This window comes from Bipolaris victoriae, assembly GCF_000527765.1.
Source record: "Bipolaris victoriae FI3 unplaced genomic scaffold scaffold_35, whole genome shotgun sequence".
Taxonomy (NCBI): Eukaryota; Fungi; Ascomycota; class Dothideomycetes; order Pleosporales; family Pleosporaceae; genus Bipolaris; species Bipolaris victoriae.
This window is the reverse complement of record NW_014575357.1, coordinates 45,205-68,577: the sequence shown is the minus strand read 5'-3', so window position 1 is coordinate 68,577 and position 23,373 is coordinate 45,205. Positions and strand designations below refer to the sequence as shown.

Here is a 23,373-nt window from a genome sequence, read left to right as displayed (position 1 = left end):
GGGGGGGACAAGGAAGCATGGGAACGTGGGGCCAACACAAAAAAAAGAGGGTACTAGTAGTAATTAGATGCGGATCGCTCATCCATTACGTTAGCAAGTGGTAGCATATCGACGAAGATAAGACTGGTGCAGGCTTGCTTGCTGCATGCACGTGGGTTATTTGCGAGTTTCGTTGGAAAAGTGAGGGGGAGGGGGGGGGGTTCGTGGGGCTTGGCGGGGCGGGAAAGGGTAAGTCATCTTATGTCGCCTGTTATAATGCAAGCTGACAGGCATTATTATTCTTAAAATCTACATCTGTGACGAAAGAGAGATAGAGAGAGAGTTTTCTTTCATTTCTCAAATGCCTTTACGTTGCCAAGTGCCAAAAACTAACATGCAAGGTGGTGGGCCAAAGTTGACAAGAAGAAGTATGAAATGTTTAATTCAGAATCCTACACGTTGTAATAATAGTACTACGTACACAAAACACAACACACACTGTAACGAAAGAGGGTATACAAACATCATCACCGCATTTATCCACAACCAAAAAAATGGAGCGTAGATCCTCCAAACGCCAAAACATGATCATAGAATCATCACACTCCTATCTCAAAACCATGGCACCATACCAAGTGTTCCCGGTCCAGTTCTAGTGGAAGCATTAGCTATGTGGTTATCCGCCTCAAGTTGATTCACCATGTCGTCCCAAAGCGGCCAGTCCACGTCACCATTGTCCATGATGTCATTTTCGTTCATCTCTTGCCCGTTCGTAGCTCCACGTATACTTGTCATGCCTCGACCTCCATTACTATTCATATCGAAGCCCATGGTCGTGTTTGGGAGCATCCCGTCACCAAAAGTACGATATCCATTCGCCGCGGTTGGCGCGTTGTTTGTAGCAAAAGCTTCAGCAGCCGATAAGGACTGAGAAGTTTGCGAGAGATTCGGATGCGCAGCTCCAGACGTAGATACCGTACCTTGAACGTAACTCGGGAAATCCAGCAGTGTACCTGCCATGGCGTCGTTGATAACATCGTCGAGACCATATGCTGAAATGTTTCTAAACGCTTGTGCTGAATTGCTTAGATCTTGTGCGCCATCTCGGAATCCTGTTGCTGGTTCATCTGGTAGAGGACGCTGTATGTCCATACCATTGGGCCAGCTGGGTTGCTGAGTTCCTGGTATGGCGCCAAGTTTGGGTGCAACGGGCCGGAGCATGTTGTCTAAAGTCTGTGAGTTTTGTTGAGGTGATGTAAAAGAAGTCCTGTCCGTCTGTTGCAAAGCCTCGGGAGACTTCAAGTCGAATGTGTCGCTCGTAAACGGTCTATTTTGGAAGGACGAAATGGCTTGCTCGAGGGCTAGTTGGCGCTCGCGGGCTAATTTTGCCTTCTCCAGCAACTTGGCGAGTGGCTTCCATATATGGCTATGGTGGGCTTTGCGCTGTGGCTCGTCCTCAGAAAAAGGGAACCACCACCGCGTAGCACAAGTTTCCAGTGCTCTCCATGCACGGTCTACAGCCTCGCCTTTGGTACGCACGCAAAGTTCGGAGAGCAAGAACGCAATGGCATGCCACTGAACATAGGTTTTGAAGAGCCAGCCCCATTTCATTGTGCGTGCTTCCGTCTCGAGTAGTAGGCCGTATTCTATGTTTTCGAGAGAGGTGACGAAGAGCTTGTCTCGAATCTCTTGTGATAACGTAGCACCTCCATCCTTGCGCTGATGCGGGTGATAGACAATCAGCCACATTTTACTCATGATGAGTCTTGATACTGTCGCTGTGACCCAGCACAGTGGTATGGTCATGTCGCAATCCTTGAGGTATTTTTCCTCTATGGCCTGGTGGCAGCCGGTGATCCATTTTTCTTTCTGCTCAACGGTGAGATTTGTAAGGAATTGAGTGCACCTGTTTGGGCCTGGTGGTACGTAGATGATGCGGCGCATTATGTTTGCAATCTCGAAGCGGAGTAAGCAAAACGTCATGTCGGTGAAGCCTTGCCGGCCTTGGGGGAATTCAATCATTCCAGGGTGGATATCACTGTCGTTAACATTAAGAGGCTGTGACAATAGTTAGCAGCTATACATGCGTGGCACTTGGAACTAAAATGAACTCACCATCTTTGTGTCGAATAGCGTCTCATGGATGCTGGGGTCACACCCCTGATCTTCGGCAGATCTGGCGTCGAGGATGCAGACTTGCCACCAAAGCCGCCTTCGCATCTCAACCTCAAAGGGCGGCAGGTCAAAGTGGGTGCCGTCTCGGTGGATGCCTAGGGTTTGGGCGATGCGAACGACGAGACCAGTCAATGGCCAGATTTTGCGCGCATCGTCGTTGCGGCGCAGCAAGACAAGGTAGACGACAAAGGCCTGGAGGATGAGAATCTCGTCGCAGTAGAGAAAGTTGGCTCTTGCAAGAGCCTGCTCGATGCCGAAGCAGAACCTGGTGAGAAGCGTGCTTCGCTCCTCTCCAAACATATCACGACATTCTGCGGGGGTGATGCTGGTCACAGCACCATAGTAGATGACGAACAACCAAGCCTCGAGTCTTTTGCTGACCTTTTCGATATTGGCAGCGGCATTCATGATGGTGAGTTCAAAGGTAGGGACATGCAAGACTTTGACTAGGGGTTCTACATTTTCCTTGTAGATGTTCCAGAACTGGCGGACATGGTGTTCGGGGGGATGCAGGGCTTGCATGTCGACATTGGAGGAGCTGTAGCCGAAGATGAAACTGTGGTGTTGTGACGACGGTTCTGAGGATTCGGGTGTATGCGCATCGTCTTCGTCGTCCGAGGGCTCCATGAGGATGGACTTGAGATTCTCGACCTGCAAGTAAGTGTTGTGTTAGTCTGCGACAAGTACAAAGTGAAATGAAAAATGAATAAAAACAAAGCGTGTCAGCGTACCTCATTGTTCAGACTGGCCCAGAAGCTGTTGTTGATGTAGCGACTACGGCCATTCTCAACCACGAGCCGTCCAAAGCGCGCCTCGAGGCCCTGGAGGCTGTCATCGCTGGGGGCGGTCGAGGTCGTCGTTGTTATCCCCAGCGGGCACTGGTCCTGGGCTGCTGCGGCGGCGGTTGGCTCTCTCTGGCGGTCGGCGGCATTGTCGTTGTTATTGCTGGTACTGCTGTTACTGTCGTGGCCCTCGACTTGGGCATTAAGGCTGGTGACTACGCCCTCAAGGCGACGCAGTCTCTCGAGCAGCTCAGCATCGGGGGGTTTCCTGCTCTTTCTCGGGGCACGGCCGGGGCCTGGGAAGACACAGTCGATTTTGGCGCGTACACAGTGGGAGCATGGGTTCTTTTTGTCACATTTGACCTTGCGCCTACGGCAGGTAATGCACGACCGGGGGTTTGGTGTCGGTGTCGGAGCGGTGCCGGGAGAGGGGCCGTTGGCAGTGCGGCTTGGCTGGTTTGGATTGGGCGAGTCCTGGCTGGGGCGTCTCGCGTCGGACATTGTACTCATGTCCAAATACCAAGCTTCGGGGTTCGAAGTTGGATGTCGGCCTTGACAGACGACGACGCCCTTTGTGCATTGCCCGAGGCTTCTGACATGCACACGCCCGGACTGCTTGCGGCCGTACTTTTGGCGGCACCACCCCCTGCCCTAGTCGCCTGTCGGAGCTGAGTCAACATCAGACTCCGACCGACGTCCAGACTCACCACCACGTGCTCATGTCGTCTCTGCTTCCAAGCACCTACTTGTATATATACTATGTTGTCTACTGACATTCTTCCATACATGGACATCCATGTACCGCCCGCCCCACCACCGCGATTGGCGCCCTCTAAACAATGACGCATACTCACATTCAACCCCATGACCCGGATATCCCGAAGCTCTCCACTGGCACCCTATCCACCAACACCATCGCCTTCACCATGGCGGCTTCAAATGCAGTCATCCATAATAAACTCTGGCCAATTGGAATATCACCATCATCACCCTGTCGTGCTACCTGGCCAAGCCTGTCATATACTTAGCTGTGCCCTCTTTCCAAGCCCCAGTCTTTACCCAAAACAGACTCTCCCCCGCCATAACCTTGCTACAAGACATCCGTCTACTGCCATCCCCCGACCAATACTCCGATCATGAGCTCCTACCTCCGCTCGTTTCGACCCCCCACGTTCCTCTCCTTCTTCCGCCTGCTGTTCTCCACGGTCAGCCTCGCCCGATCCTCCGCCTCATCCTCCAGCTCCTGGTCAATCATCTCCCGGACCTTCATAATCTCCTCGAGAGAAATTCCCCGCGTGTCCACCGTTACGCTAGGCGCTCCCTCTAGGTATCTCAGATTCTCAAGCGCCTGCTCAATAAGCTTGTGTAGCTTGGCCTGAGAGTTGAGGTTCTCGTGTCGTTTGATGTTGTGTAGGTCTGGATATAGCACCCCGTCGCCGTTCTCTGCCCCTTGGAATGCTTGCAGGTATGGCACATGGGCTGGAAGCTCGTTATGCAGTTGCGCACCGACGCACACTGAAGTTTCATGACACCAGGTCCGGGCGACGTTGCGTGGCGTATACCCACCCCCGCCTATGATGAGCAACGGGCGGCCATATGCCTTGACCGTCTCCACGCAAAAGCCATGGGCTTTGATGTTAAGATTGAACCGGCCAAGTCGATCTCCGCCCAGAGAGTCGGCACCGGATTGTAACACGATTGCCGTTGGGTTGTACTTTTCAATTACTGCGCTCGTAACAGTCTTGAACAGCCACTTGTACTGCTCATCATCGATGCCGTCATCAATTGGAATGTTCAGGCTGTGAGCCTTGCCGGGGTTTCGGGCGTCCGTCGGGCCCGTCTCGTCAATATTTCCCGTGCCTGGGAAAAACGGATAACCGTGCTTATCAATCCCATACTTGTGATATGAAAGTGTGAATACTCTGTCGGTTGACTCGAATGCCTGTTCCACACCGTCGCCATGGTGAACATCAATGTCAATATACAACACCCGCTGGTGATGTGATAGCAGTAGTTGGATGGCTATGACAATATCGTTGACGTAGCAGAATCCCGAGGCCAGATTCTTCTTGGCATGGTGCAGGCCGCCTGACCAGTTAATGGCAATGTCAGACCGGCTGTTGAGCAGATTCCAGGTCGCGCTGCAGGTAGCACCAGTGTAGAGGGATACGTAGTTCCAGAGGCCATCAAACACTGGACAATCATTCGACTCTCCACCGAACCCATACGTAATATACTGTGGGTCATCAGGCTGTGCATTCTGCGGGGTAATCTTGCTTAGGTATGATAGATACTCGCGGTCATGGAAAATGGCCAGTTCGTTGAAGTTTGCCGGCCGTGGCTCAAAAAGATCCATCGTGTACTCTAGTCCATATGCAAGTACAAGTTGTTTAGTGAGCGTCAATCGCCATGGTTTCATGGGATGCGAGCTGCCAAAGTGATGATACTCGACATGCGGATTATAGTGAAACGAGACATTCCATCCTTTGGGTCGCTCCAGCCCATGCTCTTCGGCCTCACGAGCGATTACCTCAATCTTCTCAGCATCTGTCATCGCCTTGAAGTCCTGAAAGCTTGCTGGGTAGGCATCGTCCGGAGATAGATATTCCTGCACAATGTTGTTGGCAGGTCCATTGGACGGGATATAGCCTGGAGTCCGCATATTGCTTGATGGTTGAGACGCACTGCCAAGGGTACTGTGGTCAAACTCGTCTATGGTGCGTGGTTTTGGAGCACCCTCCCAAATCCAACGGTTGCAGTCGTCCTGTGTCCCGATGAAGGTGCTGTTAGTTAATGAACGCGACTTTTTTTCTTCCACACGGCGCTTCTCCCAGCGCGCTAGAGTCCGAGGGTTAGGAGAAAGACGCTTTGCTGGATATTCCTCGGCTGAACTAGTCTGAGGGTCATGAAGAGGGGACAGTACCGGTCTACTGTCGGGTGCACTTTTCTGCGATTGTCAGCATGCGCCAGAAGTCACAAAGCTTGAAACGTGATCGAAGCTCCATGAGGCTATCCTAGATGTAATACCAGTAAAAACCTACTTACATTGGATTTTCGCTTCTGTTTCCTAGCTGTGCCTGTTGTTTTTGGTTTCCCAGGCTTCTTCAGACGATAGTCTACTCTTGCTGCACGCCGCGCCCAAGGGTTGGCCAGTTGCCACTGTGGCCCGTTTAAAAGTGTTTGGAGCGTTGGCTCAGCAGGATTTGTGGTGAAGAATGAGGTGCTATACGATGGGGTATCTTTTTCTGGGATGTAGTCGCTGTCTTGGTCGCTGTCTTGGTCGTAGTCGTTGTCGTGGGTGTCGTTGTCGCCATCTTCACTATCCGTTGACGAAAGGACCGGATCGTCTTCGGCGCTGTTGTCTGATTGGCCGTACTGCTGCATCCTGCCGAGCGTCCGGCTGAACCTAGCCTCTTTGTCAGCTAGCTGTGCCTGTTCATCCAACCCACGCCAACGACCGCGACAGCACATGACAATTCGCCAGACTTACGATATTTGAAGAATAATCGTGTGTAAAGGCTGATCAACCTAAGTGGACTGTGGGTATCGTGTGAGAGGTTAAGACAACATCCGTTGGTTTTTGTATTGAGCGATTTTCACTTTCATCGCACCTGTGGCTCTTTCACCTGCGCGGCCACCCACGCCTCATCAATTTTCATCGAGGTCACCGTCGCAATAGACGCATCTGGCTTTTCTTGACCCGTTTGAACTTTCTTTGAGGCCCCGAGTGCGCCGCATACAGTCGCCTCGCAGGTTCCTCTTGCCACCAAACAAACGCGTCCCCAACCGCACCACATCTTCAAACATCTGCCATGGCCATCGCAGAGGATGCAGCGACAGTGCTCGAGCAGTTTGTACATGATGGTAACCTTGACTACCTTGAGAAATGGAGCGTGACACCTGCTAATGTTGCATAGTTGCAAACTTGCCAGCTGAGATTACCCACCTGTACGAAGAGGTACAGGCCAAGGACAACCAAATCCAAGAGCTGCGCGCTGCGATACACCAGCGCGATAGCAGCATTCAGAAATTCATCAAACTGAATGGTAGCTTGGTGGAGAACCCAAAAGAGGCGGGTTATTCTAAAGTCATCACTGCTAGTTACGAAAAAGCGCAGATACTGCAAGAGGAGAAGATTGGGCTGGTCGAAAAGGCTGCGGCTCTTGTATGTTCCTGGCCTCTGCATCACTGAGGGTTTGCTTACAAGAATACAGTTGGACCGCCACGTCAAACGTCTAGATATCAAGCTACGAGATTTGCAAAATGATGGCTCCATACCTACAGATCCTCAAATGCCCTCGTTGTTGAGAGACTCGCCTGGAAATCTGGTCCCGCCAGCCTCAGTGACCAACACAGGGGCCAACACGCCATTGCTACCTGTGTCGGGCAACCACGGAGGCGGTGCACCAAACCTCGCGCAAGCAGCCGCCATTGCACGACTGAGCAGCGCGACTAACGTAGGGCTCACTTCAAGGACGAATCCTTCGCTGCAGAACATGCAGACGCAGGCGCTCTTGAACCAGCAACGGCTCACCAACGCTCAAAGTGCTATGCAGGCCAGTGCCCGACAAGAGCGAGAAGTATCAGTGGGCAGCGACACCAAGCGTCGCCGTCCGACAGGCAGTATTGGTCCGCTGCCCTCCGCGGCGTCGAGTTTGGGCCGGCAAGGGTCAATCGGGCCAGGTACCCCTAAACCATCGACACCAGGTTCCCGGGCAGGCAGCGTTGGACCGAGACCACCGAAACATGCACTCACAGTGAAGAAGGCAAAACCACAGCAACCGTTGCGCAAAGCCGCGCTCACAGCAAAGTCTGGTGTTAACAAGAAGCGTCGCAAGGGCGGGTCCCGAGCGTCGCCGTCTACGACTGCAGACGACGAGAGCGTAGCAAGTGAAGCAGGCACCGAAGACGAGGACATGTCGGGCATGGGAGGCGGGGATGCAGAAGAAGACGAGTCGGACGACACCAAATATTGCACATGTCAGCGGGTCAGCTTTGGCGACATGGTGGCATGCGACAACGACAACTGCAGATATCAATGGTTTCACTGGGAGTGCGTGGGCATCAAGGAGGAGCCGCTGGGGGACTGGCTGTGTCCCGAGTGTCGGAACCAAGCACCGACGAAGATCAAGAGAGCACGTTGAAAGGGGCTAGAATCGAGATTGGCAACGGCTAGGAACTGGGGCCATGTGGGATGGGGTGCAGGCACGAGGCGATCGATAGAGAAGAGATGCAGCCGCCAGGGCGTGCGGGAGAGGCGTTGATGGTGGAGGATTGGAGAGCCACGGGCGCGTGGCCGAGTGGCGCGAGTGGTTGTTGCTGGTCATGTGGATAGAGAGTGAGGGTACATAAGTATGTGAGTACTCGGATGATTGCTATACCCCCATGCGATTGCAGGTTGCGGTGTTCCCCCCGTACAAAAGGAAATTGGGGCAGTCTCCACTCGGGCTGGCGACAGGGGCCCGTGATCGCCGGGCCAGGCCAGGCCCAGCGGCCGAACACGCTGGTGCTGCTGATCGTGCAATGGACAGGAGGGCGCAGCCGCTGGGGCGGGAGTGGGAATGTCCAGGCACCGGGCTGGTGCAGCGGGTTCTTGTGGGAGTATAAGTATGTAGTGGCAGGTATACAGCAGAGAGAGAGGGCGATAAGGCGCGGAGGATGGTGCCAAGTGCATAACTAGCAGATGGCATAATACTTTAGCGGCCTATGTAATATAGACGCGCGCCTCCCGCTGGCGTGGCTGGCCGGGGGTGTGGCGCGGGGGTGCAGAGCAGTGGCGTCATGGCTTCACGGACTGTGATTGGCCGGGCGGGCTGTGGCTGGACCTTTTGCTGGGCTCTGGCTGGCCCTCTGCTGGCCCTGTCGCTCCCCCTTCGCAGCCAAGCCCACGGGCACGAAAGGGGCACGACGGCCGACATTTGCATTGTCATTGCACGCATCAGACCAGCCTCATAAGTCTGGTGGACCCCCGGCTGGCTGGCCTCGCACATGCTCGTGCTGCCGTGCGCTTTGTTGTTGTTGCCGCCGCTGCTGCAGCATTTGCGTCGTCTTCTTGTCTGCGTCTGCGTCGCCGCCATCTCTCTCTCTTGATCTTTACCCGGCCTGCTTCTCACATTCCCTTTTCCCGTTGGCCGCTTGACCGCTTGGCCCACCGCCCACTTACGTCGTCGTCTTGTCCTTGCTGCATCTACTGCCTACTAATTATCTTGCTGATCGTCGCTCGTTGCCCTCCTCGGCGCCTCTCGTCTACTACCACGCCTACCGTTTCAGCTGCACCTGCACCCTTCTTCGCCAGCCACTCCGGCTCTCTCCCTCTTTATTTTTTTACCGCCTTTGGACCGTCGATACGGATACGACACTAGCCAACGGCTGTCAGCCCCCGCCGTCTCACGTGCGACGCCGCCCCCGATGAACACTATGAACGCCCGGAGTGGCACCCTGTCACCGCTGTCAACCGACGGCCAAGAGTGGTCCCCCATCAACGGGTATCGGAACATCGCAGGCGACAACCCCTACTCACCCACAATCCCCCCAAACACCTACGGCCCAACCAACCCTGATGGCGGCATGTCGAATGGAATGCGCCCCGGCACCAGCAATGGAAACCCCTCACCGCCCAGCTCTGTTGGGCGCTCCAGCGACGGCACTGGCTTGTACGCCTCGAGCCTCAACGACAGCATGCGCCCCATGATGGACAGCCGGAAGATGCAGGCCCTCGAGGACACCATGGCCGAGCATTTTCACGTCCTCAAGGCCTATCTCGGCCCCTACCTCAACGACGAAAAGGGAAACCCACGACCAAGCAGGGCAAAGGATAAGCTGACCAGGCTGTCGTCTGTCCAGTTCCAGGAACTCAGTACCGATGTCTACGACGAGTCAATACGCAGAGAAGCCGATCGCAAGCGCGGAGGACCCGGTGCGCCTGGAAACGATACTCCGCAATTCCTCCTCCCCAAGAACAGCTTCCACCCCAAACGCAACCAGGCGCGACAAAAGCTATCAACGCTGCCTCTCGAGCGCTTTCGCCAGCTTGCTACCGACGTCTTCTACGAGCTCGAGCGCAGGTTCCCCCGCTTCACCGGAGGCGAGATGCCACCGCGTCCATCAAGCCCAGCCATGAGCGTCCAGAGTCGCATGAGCAACAGAGGGCCCTCGAGCAGAGCGGGCACACCAAATAGTATGAACGGCCGACCTCCGCCTGGGCCAGGGTATCGAGGTCCGCCTCCCATGGGCGGACCAATGGGTGGTCCAATGGGTGGTCCAATGGGTGGTCCAATGGGCGGACCTCCAGGAGGACCTCCAGGACCGCCGGGACAAATGCGGCCCGGCTCGGGAAATGAGCCAGGCTCCTTTGGGCGCCCATTGCCCAAAACGTTCCAGTCAAATACGATTGTCCCGAACAAGGGTACTCTGGTTGAAGATGACGATGACAGTGCTGCAGATGACGACGATTCCTTCAATCTCGAGGGCGCTGCTGCTAGACGGCAGACAAACAAGAGCGCAAAGAGCATAAACATGGCCCAGGAAAAAATGGTAGAAGATCTCCAGAATCAGGTGTCAGAACTGCAGGGCAAAATTGGTACCTTGGAGGCTACGATACAAAACAAGGACGAAGAATTGGAACGCCTTGAGCAGGCTGGCAAGACACAGGTCGGTGCCTCGGAGACTGACCGTGCAGAGTGGGATGATCTTCGCTCGTCATTGGAGCAAAAAGTCGAAGAGGCAGAGAGCCTCAACTCGTCTCTCCGATCGGAGATAGACAGGCTGCGCAACGAGAACGAAGACATCGAAAAGAACCTTCGCGCACAGATTGCCGACCTCGAATCGAGGCCACCCCCACAATCGGCGGATAGCGGTGATGGACAGTGGAGACAACGGTGTGAAGAGCTTGAACGAGAGTTAAGTGAGCAACAACAAGTGACGGAAGAGGTCCGAAGAGATGCGTCCATGTTCCTGCAGGAAATGAAGGAGTTGTCAGCTCGTAGTGATGCGGCTGCAGAAAAGGAGGAACAAATGGCGAATCAAGTCCGGTCACTCGAGGCTGAGCTAAAGGACTGGAAATCACGATACGCGCGCACCAAGACGCAGCTTCGAAACCTCAAGGCATCGTCCATGGGCCTGTCCCAACTTGTAGCAGCCGACCTAGGTGGCTATGCCCGCGACTCTTCCTTTACCTCGCCTGATGGAATCGTCAAAGATGTACATGTAACCAAGTTCCAGCTCAGTATTGACGAGCTGCTCCAGATGGCAAGGAGAGCCAATTCGGAACAGACTCTTGAAGGCATGCGTCATGTTGTCAAGTGTGTCCGAGCAATCACGGGTGACATCGATAACACATCGCTTTCGCAAATTCAATCACCCACAAGCAGTGTTAGCGGCGACATGCTGGCGAATCCAGAGAGGCAACAGGCAAAGCTAAAGTCGCGTGTCAGCGCTACGGCCAACAATCTCATTACGGCCACGAAGAACCATGTGGCTTCTGGTGGACTTTCACCAGTTAGTCTACTAGATGCTGCTGCTAGTCATCTGTCCACTGCGGTTGTCGAGCTAGTCAAGCACGTCAAGGTGCGACCTACACCAGAAGACGAACTCGAGGCCGACGATGAGGACGCTGATAGGCCTATGCCACTCAAACCGGCTGTGTACTCAAACAACGCTCCAGCCACGAATGGCGGAACCACAATGAAGTCTGGCCATCAGCGTGGTGGTAGCAGCAGAGGTGGTAGCAGCGACACTACCCGCTACAGCGCATACAGCTCGCCTTACAGCGGCTATGATGGTCACAGTGTCGGCGGAAACGGTGCACCTGACGGCGGCATGCTCGAGTTCAAGGTACATTCCTAGTCGGCATGGGTAGCCACAACCTACTGACGCTAGCAGAACTATCTTGAAGATCAAACGGCTCTTCTTGTCCAGAGTATCCAGCCTCTCGTCACCCTCATACGCAACAACCCAGATGGGTCGCCTGCCGATGATCAACAAATTCACGAATACATTCAAGATATTTCACAGGCAGTTGAAGACACTGGAAACAAAACCTATGATGCCGTCAACCAGCTATCCAATTCCGCTCTGAAGAAGCACGCCATTCCAGTGGTTCAAGTCCTCGATGAGTGCAGGCAAAGCATGCTGGCTGTTGACGTTAGAGGTGGAGGCCGCGAGAAAATCCCACCCCTTGCGTTCAGGACTGCAAGGGCCCTCAAGGTTCGTCTTTTGTGAGCAACGTGATGATTGTACATGTGCTGATTATGAAACAGGAACTCGTACTCCGTGTCGACCGCATCGAAGCGGGTGAACTCACTGTCGAGCAAAATCTTAATACTGAGCTGTAGTAGCCAATCACCGAAATAACCACACATGAACTTTGAATGCAATGCCGCGCACTGGCAATCAAAATTAGCCATTACCGGTGTGTTGTACACAAATAGACATTTTCAACTCCTGTGCATGACACATGGTTGTCGCATGGTGTTGAGTCTTTTTCTTTCCCCAAGGGCAACGCTATGTATGTAGTCCTCGCTCCAACTTCTGGATACCTTCTCTTTCCTCTCCTGATTTTCTACTTTGCTGCATAGCTGTGCTGTGTAATGGGATGTTTGCGCCGTCGCCGTAAGGATAAGAGGGACATGTATTCTACATAATGAGGAGGACTCGAAAAAGGACTTGGGAAAGGGATACCACGATGGAAGAATAGGTCAAGCTGGGAAAGCTTTTATTATATGGAGTAATCAGAACAAGGATTTTTTCTTATTAATGGCATATTCTCTTTTTTTGAAAAAATAAGCATGGCGTGATGGAGAGGACAAGTGGGGGGGGGGGACACCAGACCAAGGACGTGGCTTGGCCCCGCGTGGCCTGTGGCTTTTGGCTTTGCTACCCCGCCATGCATCACGACGCCACACACCGGTAGAGGAGACCCTGCTTTTTCCTTCACGTAAGGCATCTAGACCGAAAACTTCTAAACTACTTGTGGCTACACCGTCCTCATGACAGCCCGGATGGGGTGAAGTTGTCTGATACTTGCCTTGCAATCCAAGACGATCAAAGGCCCGAAGTGACGTCATCACACAGGTGTTACGCGTGTGACATGTTAGCCTCTTGGTGCTAATGACTGTTTGTTTGTGATTATCACTATCATGTGTTCCTTTTGCTTCTCACTATCGGAAGACGTGTAGTATTGACGTCTGAACAGTACGACCACACAGCTCAATCTCGCCAAACATGGCCCAGCAAATGCAACCAATCTACCAGGGACAACGACCACCATACAACGATTCCATACTCACCATCACAAAGAGAAGCTGTGCTGATCCTTATGTACTATGGGACAAGGGCACTTACTACATGACCTTTACGTGCGGCGGGCACGTTGAGATTTGGTCTGCAGATTCGCTATTCGATTTCGAAGAGCGCTCCAAAAAGACGGTTATATGGCGGCCGCCGCCCAACCAGCCCTACTCGGGTGATATCTGGGCGCCAGAACTACATTCCATCCAAGGACGCTGGTACGTCTATTTTGCTGCCGACGACCCAAAGCACGGCAACAAATCCCACCGCATGTTCGTTCTCGCGGGGCCCCCCTCCGACGAAGACCCCTTGGAACCCAGCAAGTGGAATTTCTTCGGCCGTCTCGCAGGACTCCCCGAAGACCAATGGGCCATCGACGGCACAGTCATCTACCTACACGGCTCCATGCTCTTCGTGTATTCTGGCTGGCCCCTCGGCACCCAAGCCGACGAGTCGCGCCAGGAAATCTTCATTATCGAAATGGTATCACCGACCGAATGCACCGGCCACCCTATCCGCATCAGCACTCCAGACTTGCAATTCGAATTCTCCGGCTCCAGCGGCATAAACGAGGGTCCGCAGTTCCTCGCTTCCCCCGATGGCCGCTGGATGGGCATCGTGTATAGCTGCGCAGGCAGCTGGACGCACGAGTACAAAATGAACGTCCTGTATTACACGGGAGGCCACCCGCTAGATCCGCATTCCTGGGCGAAATCAAACGTCCCCCTCCTCAAAGCTGCGCGCGATGATTCACCCCCGTATGGACCCGGTCACGGCAACTTCGTCCTCGTGAATGGACCCGGTGGGCCAGAGGTCTGGGGCGTGTTCCATGCTACGGATGCGAAGACCGGGTGGGAAGGACGAAAAGCACGGGTTATGCGGGTGGGATGGGGGAACGGGGGGCCGTTTATGGGGTCTGGTGAGTGTGGGAGGTGTTGTGGTGAGGTTCAGCATTTTATCCAGGGATGCCCCGGGGGTACGTGTGGGGGGCAGGGTCATTGTGGGGGGGAAGGAGGTGCCGGTGGGGGGTTCATGGAGCCGGGGAGGCAGGGGGGTCATTCGACGGAGGATTTGAAGAGGGAGGTTAAGAATCTTGTTAAGGGGGGGAAGGGGTTGATTAGTAAGTTTTTGAAGTGAGGGACTTGGCTTGGGGTTGGGGGGGGAGGGGGGAGAAGATGTATAAAGTAGATATCCTGCATATCAAAGCTATGCGTTGAATCGAAGTTAGATTTGAGGGAACTGAATGAGATAAGAAAAGAGTTTGATACTCTCCGAGTGACAGCAATTAGTTGTAGATGTTCGAATATCGATTTGTGATTACGGGAGACGGAGAGATTTTCGCTATCAAATCACACTGTTGGCGCTTAACGAGATGCGCTCTTGTGGTTTTCTTGATATTGGGTATTCTCTATCGTAAGGGTGATGATGACATCACCAGGACTCCCAAAGAAGGCATATCTACAGCAACTAGGGGCTGACAACCTATCTTCTTTCTCTACTCCTTTTGGAAACATTGTTTTAATATTCTCTGTTTATCCTTTTTAGATAAATGGTATCACGAGCGAAATCAGACGTGGAAGGATAATTGGAGCCGAACAGTCAAGTATTTATTAAGCTTTCTCAGCTGACTGTATGTTGCCCAGTGAGGTAGAGCGGAAATGCATATGACGTACGGCAAAGAAAGGCAAACGAGATATTAGCTAATGCGTGAGCGACTCGGTTATGAAACACGGTATGTGCATGATGCCTCCTAGTAATCCCCTAAGCGCCCGCTGGAAGAAACACTTAGCGATCTGACGTCTCGTCTTTTTTACCGAACTGACTTTTTAACTCCAGGCGTCTGCTAGAGGTGGAAGTACAAACAGATAACTGCTGGAGCTCAGTAGTGGGAATATATACGTGATGAGACTCATTTAAACATGTCCTAGGTAGAATGGTCCCTGGCTAAAGCCTTACGTAGCCCCGAGCTGCTTATAGACTACGATTGAATGAGAATGACATGATCGAAGTTCACTAATGCGTCGCTACTCTCAATGACATAAAGTAAACGAATGCTTATTCTAGTGCTGTTGCTTTTGCTATCCTGGAAATACTACCTGTGCCTATCACCTTCTTTCCAGACCGCATAACACCATTTTCTGTATGATTCGGTTTCAAACGTCCCTGAGGATGTGGAAACGGAAGAAGCGGAGAAACCGATCGACCCATCTGTGCTGACGATTAGATGAAGCCGGAAAAGCATTTCCTCCCCCTCTTGAACAGTTTCCCCTCAAACCGTTTTGTTAATTACAGAGAATAAAAGTGAGGGGCACATTGGAGCCAGCAAGCCTAACACGTGCGAAAAAAACTTTGTCGAAAGCGAAGTTTCATGATTAAATGCATTGAGGGGAAAATCTGGGGTTATTGACAAACCTCGGTAAAGCCTCGCGTTTGTACGTACTTGGGGTAAAACTTCGGGTAAACCTGTGACCAGACCCCGGGGATGGAGCCTGGATTAGACCCAGAGATCGACGCGAGGTCAATCTTAGGATTGGAAGATGACGTGCATGCTCGCCAATTACGGAAGTTCGTAGGTTCACATACCTAATCGAAGCTAGTGTCACCATACCCAGCTGCTGGTACGTACGCGAGCCTATTTCGACTGCCGGCCATTCGAATTGCTGTTGTCAACACGCTGTTTCGTGCTCTGTTCTTCGTGTATTACCGCCAGTGAAGAATGATTCGTTCAATTACGCCTCAAGTTCCTCCAGTCATCTTGATGAATCCATACGAACTTCAACGAAGCATGGTACTTGGAAAAGAGCGACTCTTACCTCGCAACTGTACCTCTGCTCAGGCACTACCCCTGGGTACCCACAACCTAGGAGTGGGACCACACCCTCCCTCAGGGAGCCTGGCTACTTTACAATACTCATGCGTTTCGTTCCCAGGCCCAAGGTCAACTGGCTAACCTCATTATCGGTAAGAGCGCCAATACTGCGGTGCTGCCTAATACGCTAGGTTGCATTACCCAACTTCTCTTTTCATCTCTCTAAGCGCGCTCTAAATGCAACCACCATATAGCCTTACATCCGAGAGGTAATAACTCAAGACATTAAGAAAACGGCAGTTGTGTTCAGGACTAGAAGCAGTCGGCAGTTATCTTCATGATTAGAAGAGGTGACTATGTTCGGACGAAATATGGTATAAATAAATCCCCATCTGTCTCCACGTCAACAGCATCGAATTCTGTGACGAACTCAATTCGACTCAACTCTTTGCACTCCCAGAACTCGCCATCAACCAAGGCAAGCCCTTTCCCATCTTAGACAAGATGCTTACCTCGACTATCCTCGCTACTTACGGCCTTCTCTCCCTTGCACTTGCTGCCCCGGCGGTCAAGGTCGAGGAGCGCCAGACCGCCTGCCATAGCGTACACGTCTTCCTTGCCCGTGGCACCAGCGAGCCGTACCCCGGCCGTCAGAGCTCTGTGGTGTCAGCCATTTGCAATGGTATCAGCAACTGCGGTTACGAGGACATCACCTACCCAGCCAGCACCAGCCCAACGTACTGCAGCTCAGTGTCAGCTGGCGTTACTGGCGGAACTGCCCAGATCACGGCTTACGCGAGCCGTTGCCCAAATGCGAAGTTGGTTCTTACTGGGTACTCGCAGGTATGTGGCTTTTTTCACAAGCAGTAATAAGCAACCGGGCGGCTAGTTTGACTTTGAAGCAATGGTTACCGTGCCTGACCTAGCAATTGACCTGGCCTGGTAACTTTGAATTCAGCAAGGCGATGATAGTACTGACCTCGATCTTTCATCTAGGGTGCTCAAGTTGTAGGCGATATCCTCGGCGGCGGCGGAGGTAACACAGGCTTGGGATGCTCCAGCCCTACTACCACCGGTCTAAACCCTTCCACTTCACCCGGAAACAAGAGTGAGCTTTCTAAACCCTATAGTCCAGAACTAGTCGGCTAACGAGAACTTATCACGCAGTCCGCGCTGCACTTCTTTGGGGTGACGTCCGTCACACGGCGAACCAATCATACAACTCTGCATCCGGTGCCGCCTTTAACGGCGTAAGTAGACCACTCTGTCATCTATCAAGCAATAGCATATAGATACCCCCTTTAAAACACACTCGCTAAGGTACATGCGTACAGATCAACCCTCGCACAGGCACCCAGCTCACCTCGCTCAACCGCTTCTCCAACGTGCTACGCGCCTGGTGTCTATCCGGCGACAATGTGTGTGCTGGAGGCCGTGACCCCAGCGCGCATACCAGCTACTTCAATGTTTTCTCTACCGAAGCAGGTGCTTGGGTCAAGACCAAGCTCTAAACGTGATTAGCTCTTCACCTCGAATAGAGAGCTACCGCGACGCGAAGGAGTATCTTTCTCTTACACTCTCAGTGTAGATTCTTATGTAAACACAAGACTGTCGTTACCAAAATGTATAAGAACCAGCGGAAATGATGGTAGTAAATATTTCTCAATCCCATCCTGACCAAAAAGTCTTTTTTGTAGCTATTTTTCTTTTTGCAGGCTGTGTTACATGGTAGACTGGCACCAGAAGCTTCACAGTTACTATGAAGAATATTGCCGTTTATGCATACATTGCGCCCACTACGTAGCGTGGGTAACTACCTTGTCAAAGATACGTTCTAATTGTGGGTGCGACAATTTTTAGTGGCAAGAGGTGCTGACTTAGAAGAAGTCGCCTTCAAAGGCAGAGCCCCCCCCCCCCGTATATGAGATGTTTCGCGAGTAGGCACAGAATATATCTAAAGAGTAGGATTAAGATGAATCCTTAAGGAGTGTCCTTGTAGTTCGTAGGTATTATATACTTCTACAGCTGTGGTCGGTACCAGACCGTCCCGAGGGTCGTCCTCTGGGGTCGAATCTCGTGACACCCTATTTCTACTGTGGACATTGCACAAGTTATGTGTGTTAAGACGCGCTAAATTGAAGACAGACACTTCTTCGGATGACTATACCAAATTCATTCCAGAGAAATCCTGAATATTCATGACTCTACTGTGTGTAGAGTGTAGATCATACTCTCTATAGTAGCGCTTACTCTCAACCCTGGCCTGTATCGTCCCCCTTACTAGTGGCACATACGCATGAATTCTATCATACACCACAGTAAGCTCGTATCAGCCGCCCCCCCAGCCAGTCATTGCTTAGAGTTTCCTCTCTACTCAGTTAGCGTTCCTCGCCAAAGCTTTATTCTTCCGTGACGGGAAATAAGACGCGTCAGCATCAAACATATATACGATGCTCACTCATGGATGCAATTAGATTAAACTTCCCACTCATAATTTGACACTAAAATAGCCCCTTAGACGGCTTAATATCCTCCAGTGATCTATTATTTAAAAGCGCAGTGCCGCATAGTTGACGTGTTTTATACCGGACTATCGTTGACTCCCTAGCCCAATTCCCCCCCCCCCCCCCCTCGCCATATTACCAATATGAAGCTTACCTACGTTTTCCAACACCTATGTGTAATTCTTCTCTCAATGACCCACGTTGAGGCGGGCCTTACAGGACGTCACGACGCGGGTTTAATCCCACGAGCTCGTACCTGCGATTCGGGCAAGGTAAGAACAATCAGCCTTTTTTCTACTTTGTCTAGATTCTAATTGCCCTAGGATTGCCATACTGGGGTATGCCAATCATGCGATCATGGGCAATTTACTCAATGTATGTCTCCACATAAGTGTAACGCATCGAATTGCGATTGTATTGGAGCGTAGTGGCACAGTCTTTGCAAAAGCCGCAGGTGTAACCACTTCAGCCAAAGCCACAGCATGTCAGCAGTCAGGATCAAGGGGGCGCTGTGTCAAGAGCAATGACATGTGCAATAGAGTTGTATCTAGTAAAGGGCTTATATCTGCGTGCAGATTGGAGAAATGTGCTGGCTCGTTGATCTGAGTGTCGCTCGGATAGGTTGTGACGACACCCAGCTCAGCTCCACCTAAGCTACTACGTTCTCTCTGGAAGGGTATAATATACTAAATTGTAGTATCTAGAGCTGAATATCTATAATTTTCTTATCTTTATCAATGAGAAGAAGAGGTTAGGGCGGTGTGTTTTCTTGAAGACCTTAAAAAACTCTCTTACTGCGATGTTAAGAAATTTATAAGATTGAAAATTTAAATCTCTCTTTCTCTACAAATAGAAAGGAAAATCTAAAATATCCAAATCCAGTTTAGTGTTAAATTGGATTTCTATTAATAAAGCGACGTCTCATAAGAAGTTCTTTAAGTTTTATACTATAGAAGCCTTTTCTTTATATTCGTCTTATTAGAGCTTCTGTACTAGTTTGAAAGGCAGATACTATGTATCTAGCTAATTGAGAGATAGTCTATACAAGCTAAGATCCCTGTTCATCTACATTCGTGGATAACCGAAAAGATTACGATGCTATTAGCGTGTAAACCTAGTACGCTTAGACCGGTTAAAGACGTATATGCAGTTGTGTCCTCGTTAACATCAATCCATTGATCTTGTGAATCGTGACCCAAGTCAGCTTGTTCCAGTTGCCGAAGTCGCGGGATCTTGGGATGATTCCAAATGTCTACAGGGCTATTTTGGAGCGTGTCCGTGGTTGATATGCTAGTCGAGATGATAGCTCTCATTTGATTCAAGTAATGTGCAGATCCGAGAGAGGCCAGAGAGCTGTATGCGCCTGGGTCGGGATAGTACACTGGTCGTGATGTTACAACCGTGGAGTTGGCTTCGTGTAAGAGACGCAATGAGCTCTGACCACCAAGTGGTGAGAGAGACCATAGTAGAAGTATGGCGAATGATAGTACGCTCCACGATCGGAGGGATATAGCAATACAGATAGCGCTGACGAAACTCTGGTTTCCATGTAAACTTTCAAGCACTTGCCGCATGTTAATAAATAGTATCGCAAGAAATAGTTCTGTCGCCTACTCCAGTAGTTGAGCCTCGCTGAGCCTTCCAAAGCGCAATATTCTTCAAGCTATGACCGCCAAGTGCAACGAAGGCCAGAGGGAAAAGGGTAGGACCAAGAAGCATGACACGCTGTAGTGTGGCTCCATCCAATGAGACAGGTTTCTCGTGGAAGGTGTACGCAATCGATGCCAAGGCTTAGAGAAAATGAGCCTTGATTTGAAAGTCATAAGAGACATGTACGTAGACATACCCAGAAGCATCACAGGTAACACCAAGAGAGCTAGTTTGCCCCAGACGACGAGGTTGCTCCTGACGAGCGGCTGGGGTTCTCTGGGCCACCCTGGCGGAGCGTTGTAATCCAGTGGATTCTATCCATCTTCCATGGGCTGCACGCAGCTATTAACAGGAAGAATGGAGTAAGCCCTAGTTTTTGCGTCTTGTCCTTTCTCAGTTTGCGCCGTGTGCGACATAATGGCGATAGGACAAAGAGACTCGCGATAAGCCTAAATAGGGCTCACTATCGTGCTATGAGGCAGTACTCTTAACTAAGAAAGTGCTACGAGTTACAAGAAGGACTCTTTCCCTACCTAAGGATAAGCAGTGAAGGTTCAATACCCGTGCACATCAGAAGTTACTAACCATCGTGGGGCGGTAATCACATGATCTGGAAACGAGCTTCAGGGAAGGATCCAGCCACTTACGTAGCGAAATATGCAGGCTGACTGACTTTCTTATCTCGTTTTGTACTTTCTCCCGAAGCAGTTTGTAATTTGAACCAACCATGATCTGCAGGGTATGCAGCCTGCTTGGTGCCTCTTCACCGGAAATGCCGAATATGGTCTTAACCAACCGCCCCTACTTCTCAGCCTCGTATATTAATTCCTGCAGATATCTTGATCTTAAATTCTTTTCATGTAATGATTTTACTTCTATAATACTCGTTACATGGAGATATTAGTATATCGAATTTTAGGCCCTCGACCTTATGGGAGGTGTTGGGAAGAGAATTACGATTTCGCAAGTACTCAGCCAGGCACCATTCTGTCTCACTGTTACACTATTTCTAGTGTAGTTTTCTGCCGGCACAGGCCTTAACACGATAGCCAATATGGGAACCAAGAAGCTAGATCCGTCGCCTTGATGACATCTGTGATGTTGTACAGGAAATATCCGAGTAACGTCCCAGCAATTGGATTATTGGTGCAAATACGGGAAGCGAGACGTGGAAGGTACTCGAAACACGGGCCCTGTACAGGTCTGCCAGTAGCTCTACGAAAGCTGACGGCACCCAAAAGTATGATAAAACCAGGAGCATCAATCTTGAATAGAAACTATTCACGACTTGCACTGATATAATGCATCCTTGTGATGACCGAACTGGTTTGTTTTTCAAGGTTGAGGCGTAGTATACCGACGAGTTGCAGGTAGGGTGTAGTAAGAAAACAAGGAGGACTACAACAGCAGTTCGTATTCTTATCCGATACTAGATGGCTGAGTTCAGTGGCTGAGTTTAGATTACGGAATGAATTCCATGAGCTGACCTGGAGCGGGTTGGCAGCATCGAAAGCCGCGGAATACCGCTGGCGGAACCCCGCTTGGCTGCATTTTGGGGAAAACAACAAGTATATATATATATATGTGCAGTAGCTCATTTGCTTCTGGATTATTTTCAACTCACAACTGCAAGGGTAGCAGGCACGGCGAAGAAGTCGTCAGCAAGGTCTCTTTTTATTTTTTTGAACTAGCTCATCACTTGATTCAATATTGCACAATGGCAGCCCAAGTCCACGGAACTTGCGATCCACGCTTTACCAAAGTAAAATCACTCTTACAATCATATCTCGACACCGAGGAAGAACTGGGGGTTTCCCTCTGCGTTAACATCGACGGTACTGATGTGATTGACCTCTGGGGCGGCTACGCTGACGTCGCGCGAACCAAGCCTTGGGAAAAAGACACAATCACATGCGTATGGTCAAGTTCAAAACTTGTCGCCGCCCTTGCCCTTCTCCTCTGCATCGACCGCGGACTCGTGGATCCAAACGAAAAGATATCAAAGTACTGGCCCGAGTTTGCGGCAAATGGGAAAGAAGGAGTCTTGGTGCGGCATCTACTGAGCCATGCGACGGGGCTGAGCGGCTGGCACGAAAACGTCACGTTTGAAGATATATGTGATTTGGAAAGGAGCACAAACCTGCTGGCCCAACAGGCGCCGTGGTGGGAGCCCGGCACTGCAAGTGGCTATCACGCCTACACCATGGGCCACCTCATCGCGGGTTTGATCCAAAAAGTCACGCACCTCCCCATCGACGAATTTGTTAAACGCGAAATCACCACCCCGCTCGATGCAGATTTTCAGTTTGGTGCGCAGGAAAAAGACTGGGATAGGGTAGCGGAAATTGTGCCACCGCCGCCAATCACGGATCTAACCAGCGTGGCTGCGGCGATGAAAGATCCAAACAGCATCGCCTTTCGGACGCTGCTCAAGAACCCTGGCATGGACGCAACGATGGCAAACAAAGAGTTGTGGCGGAAATCCGTGCTACCGGCCTCAAACGGATATTCCAATGCCCGCGCTCTCGTCCGCATCCTATCCGCTATTTCCCTGTCTGCGCCTGAGAACCCATCGTCATTTTTGTCACAAGCCACCATGGACAAGATTTTCACCACCCAACAGCACGGCGCCGATCTCGTCGTCAGCATCCCGGTGCGATTCGGTCTTGGTTTCGCACTGCCTGCTGCGGGCTCGATGAACGAGAATCTGCCAGAGGGCAGAGTCGCGAGTTGGGGCGGTTGGGGCGGTAGCCAGGGCATTGCGGATGCAGAGAGGAAGGTTACAATTGGATATGTCATGAACAAGATGGCGAATGCGGGGTTGGGGCCAAACGAGAAGGGAGAAAAGAAGGGCATGGGAAACTACCGGATGAGGAAGTTGCTGGTGGCGATTTATGAGGCGCTCGGTGTGCAGTAGGCTGCGATTTTCTAGCTGGTATCTTATGGAAATTGGTAGTATTGCAATCAAGAAATTCTGACCTAAGCACATTTCCACAGCACTCTACTCACTGACATCTATGCTATCCTGCACTTCTCTGATTTATTCCGTCGCTGCCTGTTGAGAGAAAGGTAATGTTGAAAGTGATCTGTGAAGAGGTAGCGTACAAATTGAAGCTTTTGAAATGGACAGCCACAAATAAAGAATATTGGAATGATTTGAATTGTTTAAAACACACGAAAATTTATG

At 51.3% G+C, this 23,373-nt stretch overlaps 9 protein-coding genes across 9 annotated transcripts; 4 read left to right on the top strand and 5 right to left on the bottom strand.

Annotated features, from left to right (window-relative positions):
- Positions 1 to 591: 591 nt before the first annotated feature.
- On the bottom strand, positions 592 to 3,446 carry COCVIDRAFT_97148 (hypothetical protein; the record flags this gene model as incomplete). The annotated part of the gene is made up of 3 exons (XM_014701915.1): positions 592 to 2,037; positions 2,095 to 2,805; positions 2,886 to 3,446. The coding sequence occupies 3 exons, from the start codon at positions 3,444 to 3,446 to the stop codon at positions 592 to 594; spliced, it is 2,718 nt and encodes a 905-aa protein (XP_014557401.1).
- A 634-nt stretch (positions 3,447 to 4,080) lies between these two features.
- Positions 4,081 to 5,598, bottom strand: COCVIDRAFT_97236 (hypothetical protein; the record flags this gene model as incomplete). The annotated part of the gene is made up of 1 exon (XM_014701914.1): positions 4,081 to 5,598. One exon carries the CDS (start codon positions 5,596 to 5,598, stop codon positions 4,081 to 4,083), a length of 1,518 nt encoding a protein of 505 aa, XP_014557400.1.
- Positions 5,599 to 5,733: 135 nt separating this feature from the next.
- On the bottom strand, positions 5,734 to 6,407 carry COCVIDRAFT_43431 (hypothetical protein; the record flags this gene model as incomplete). The annotated part of the gene is made up of 2 exons (XM_014701913.1): positions 5,734 to 5,883; positions 5,982 to 6,407. Coding segments are annotated over 2 exons (576 nt in total), but the record flags the coding sequence as incomplete, so codon positions are not given.
- Positions 6,408 to 6,748: 341 nt separating this feature from the next.
- On the top strand, positions 6,749 to 8,080 carry COCVIDRAFT_37084 (hypothetical protein; the record flags this gene model as incomplete). Its single annotated transcript, XM_014701912.1, has 3 exons — positions 6,749 to 6,800; positions 6,854 to 7,101; positions 7,151 to 8,080. 3 exons carry the CDS (start codon positions 6,749 to 6,751, stop codon positions 8,078 to 8,080), a joined length of 1,230 nt encoding a protein of 409 aa, XP_014557398.1.
- A 231-nt stretch (positions 8,081 to 8,311) lies between these two features.
- COCVIDRAFT_97270 (hypothetical protein) lies at positions 8,312 to 8,626 on the bottom strand (the record flags this gene model as incomplete). The annotated part of the gene is made up of 1 exon (XM_014701911.1): positions 8,312 to 8,626. The coding sequence occupies one exon, from the start codon at positions 8,624 to 8,626 to the stop codon at positions 8,312 to 8,314; it is 315 nt and encodes a 104-aa protein (XP_014557397.1).
- A 6-nt stretch (positions 8,627 to 8,632) lies between these two features.
- On the bottom strand, positions 8,633 to 9,109 carry COCVIDRAFT_97146 (hypothetical protein; the record flags this gene model as incomplete). The annotated part of the gene is made up of 1 exon (XM_014701910.1): positions 8,633 to 9,109. A coding segment is annotated over one exon (477 nt), but the record flags the coding sequence as incomplete, so codon positions are not given.
- A 244-nt stretch (positions 9,110 to 9,353) lies between these two features.
- On the top strand, positions 9,354 to 12,268 carry COCVIDRAFT_25944 (hypothetical protein; the record flags this gene model as incomplete). The annotated part of the gene is made up of 3 exons (XM_014701885.1): positions 9,354 to 11,768; positions 11,817 to 12,140; positions 12,194 to 12,268. 3 exons carry the CDS (start codon positions 9,354 to 9,356, stop codon positions 12,266 to 12,268), a joined length of 2,814 nt encoding a protein of 937 aa, XP_014557371.1.
- Positions 12,269 to 12,776: 508 nt separating this feature from the next.
- COCVIDRAFT_97100 (hypothetical protein) lies at positions 12,777 to 12,926 on the top strand (the record flags this gene model as incomplete). The annotated part of the gene is made up of 1 exon (XM_014701909.1): positions 12,777 to 12,926. A coding segment is annotated over one exon (150 nt), but the record flags the coding sequence as incomplete, so codon positions are not given.
- Positions 12,927 to 13,157: 231 nt separating this feature from the next.
- On the top strand, positions 13,158 to 23,103 carry COCVIDRAFT_37081 (glycoside hydrolase family 43 protein; the record flags this gene model as incomplete). The annotated part of the gene is made up of 2 exons (XM_014701908.1): positions 13,158 to 14,343; positions 21,878 to 23,103. The coding sequence occupies 2 exons, from the start codon at positions 13,158 to 13,160 to the stop codon at positions 23,101 to 23,103; spliced, it is 2,412 nt and encodes an 803-aa protein (XP_014557394.1).
- Between the last annotated feature and the right edge of the window lie 270 nt (positions 23,104 to 23,373).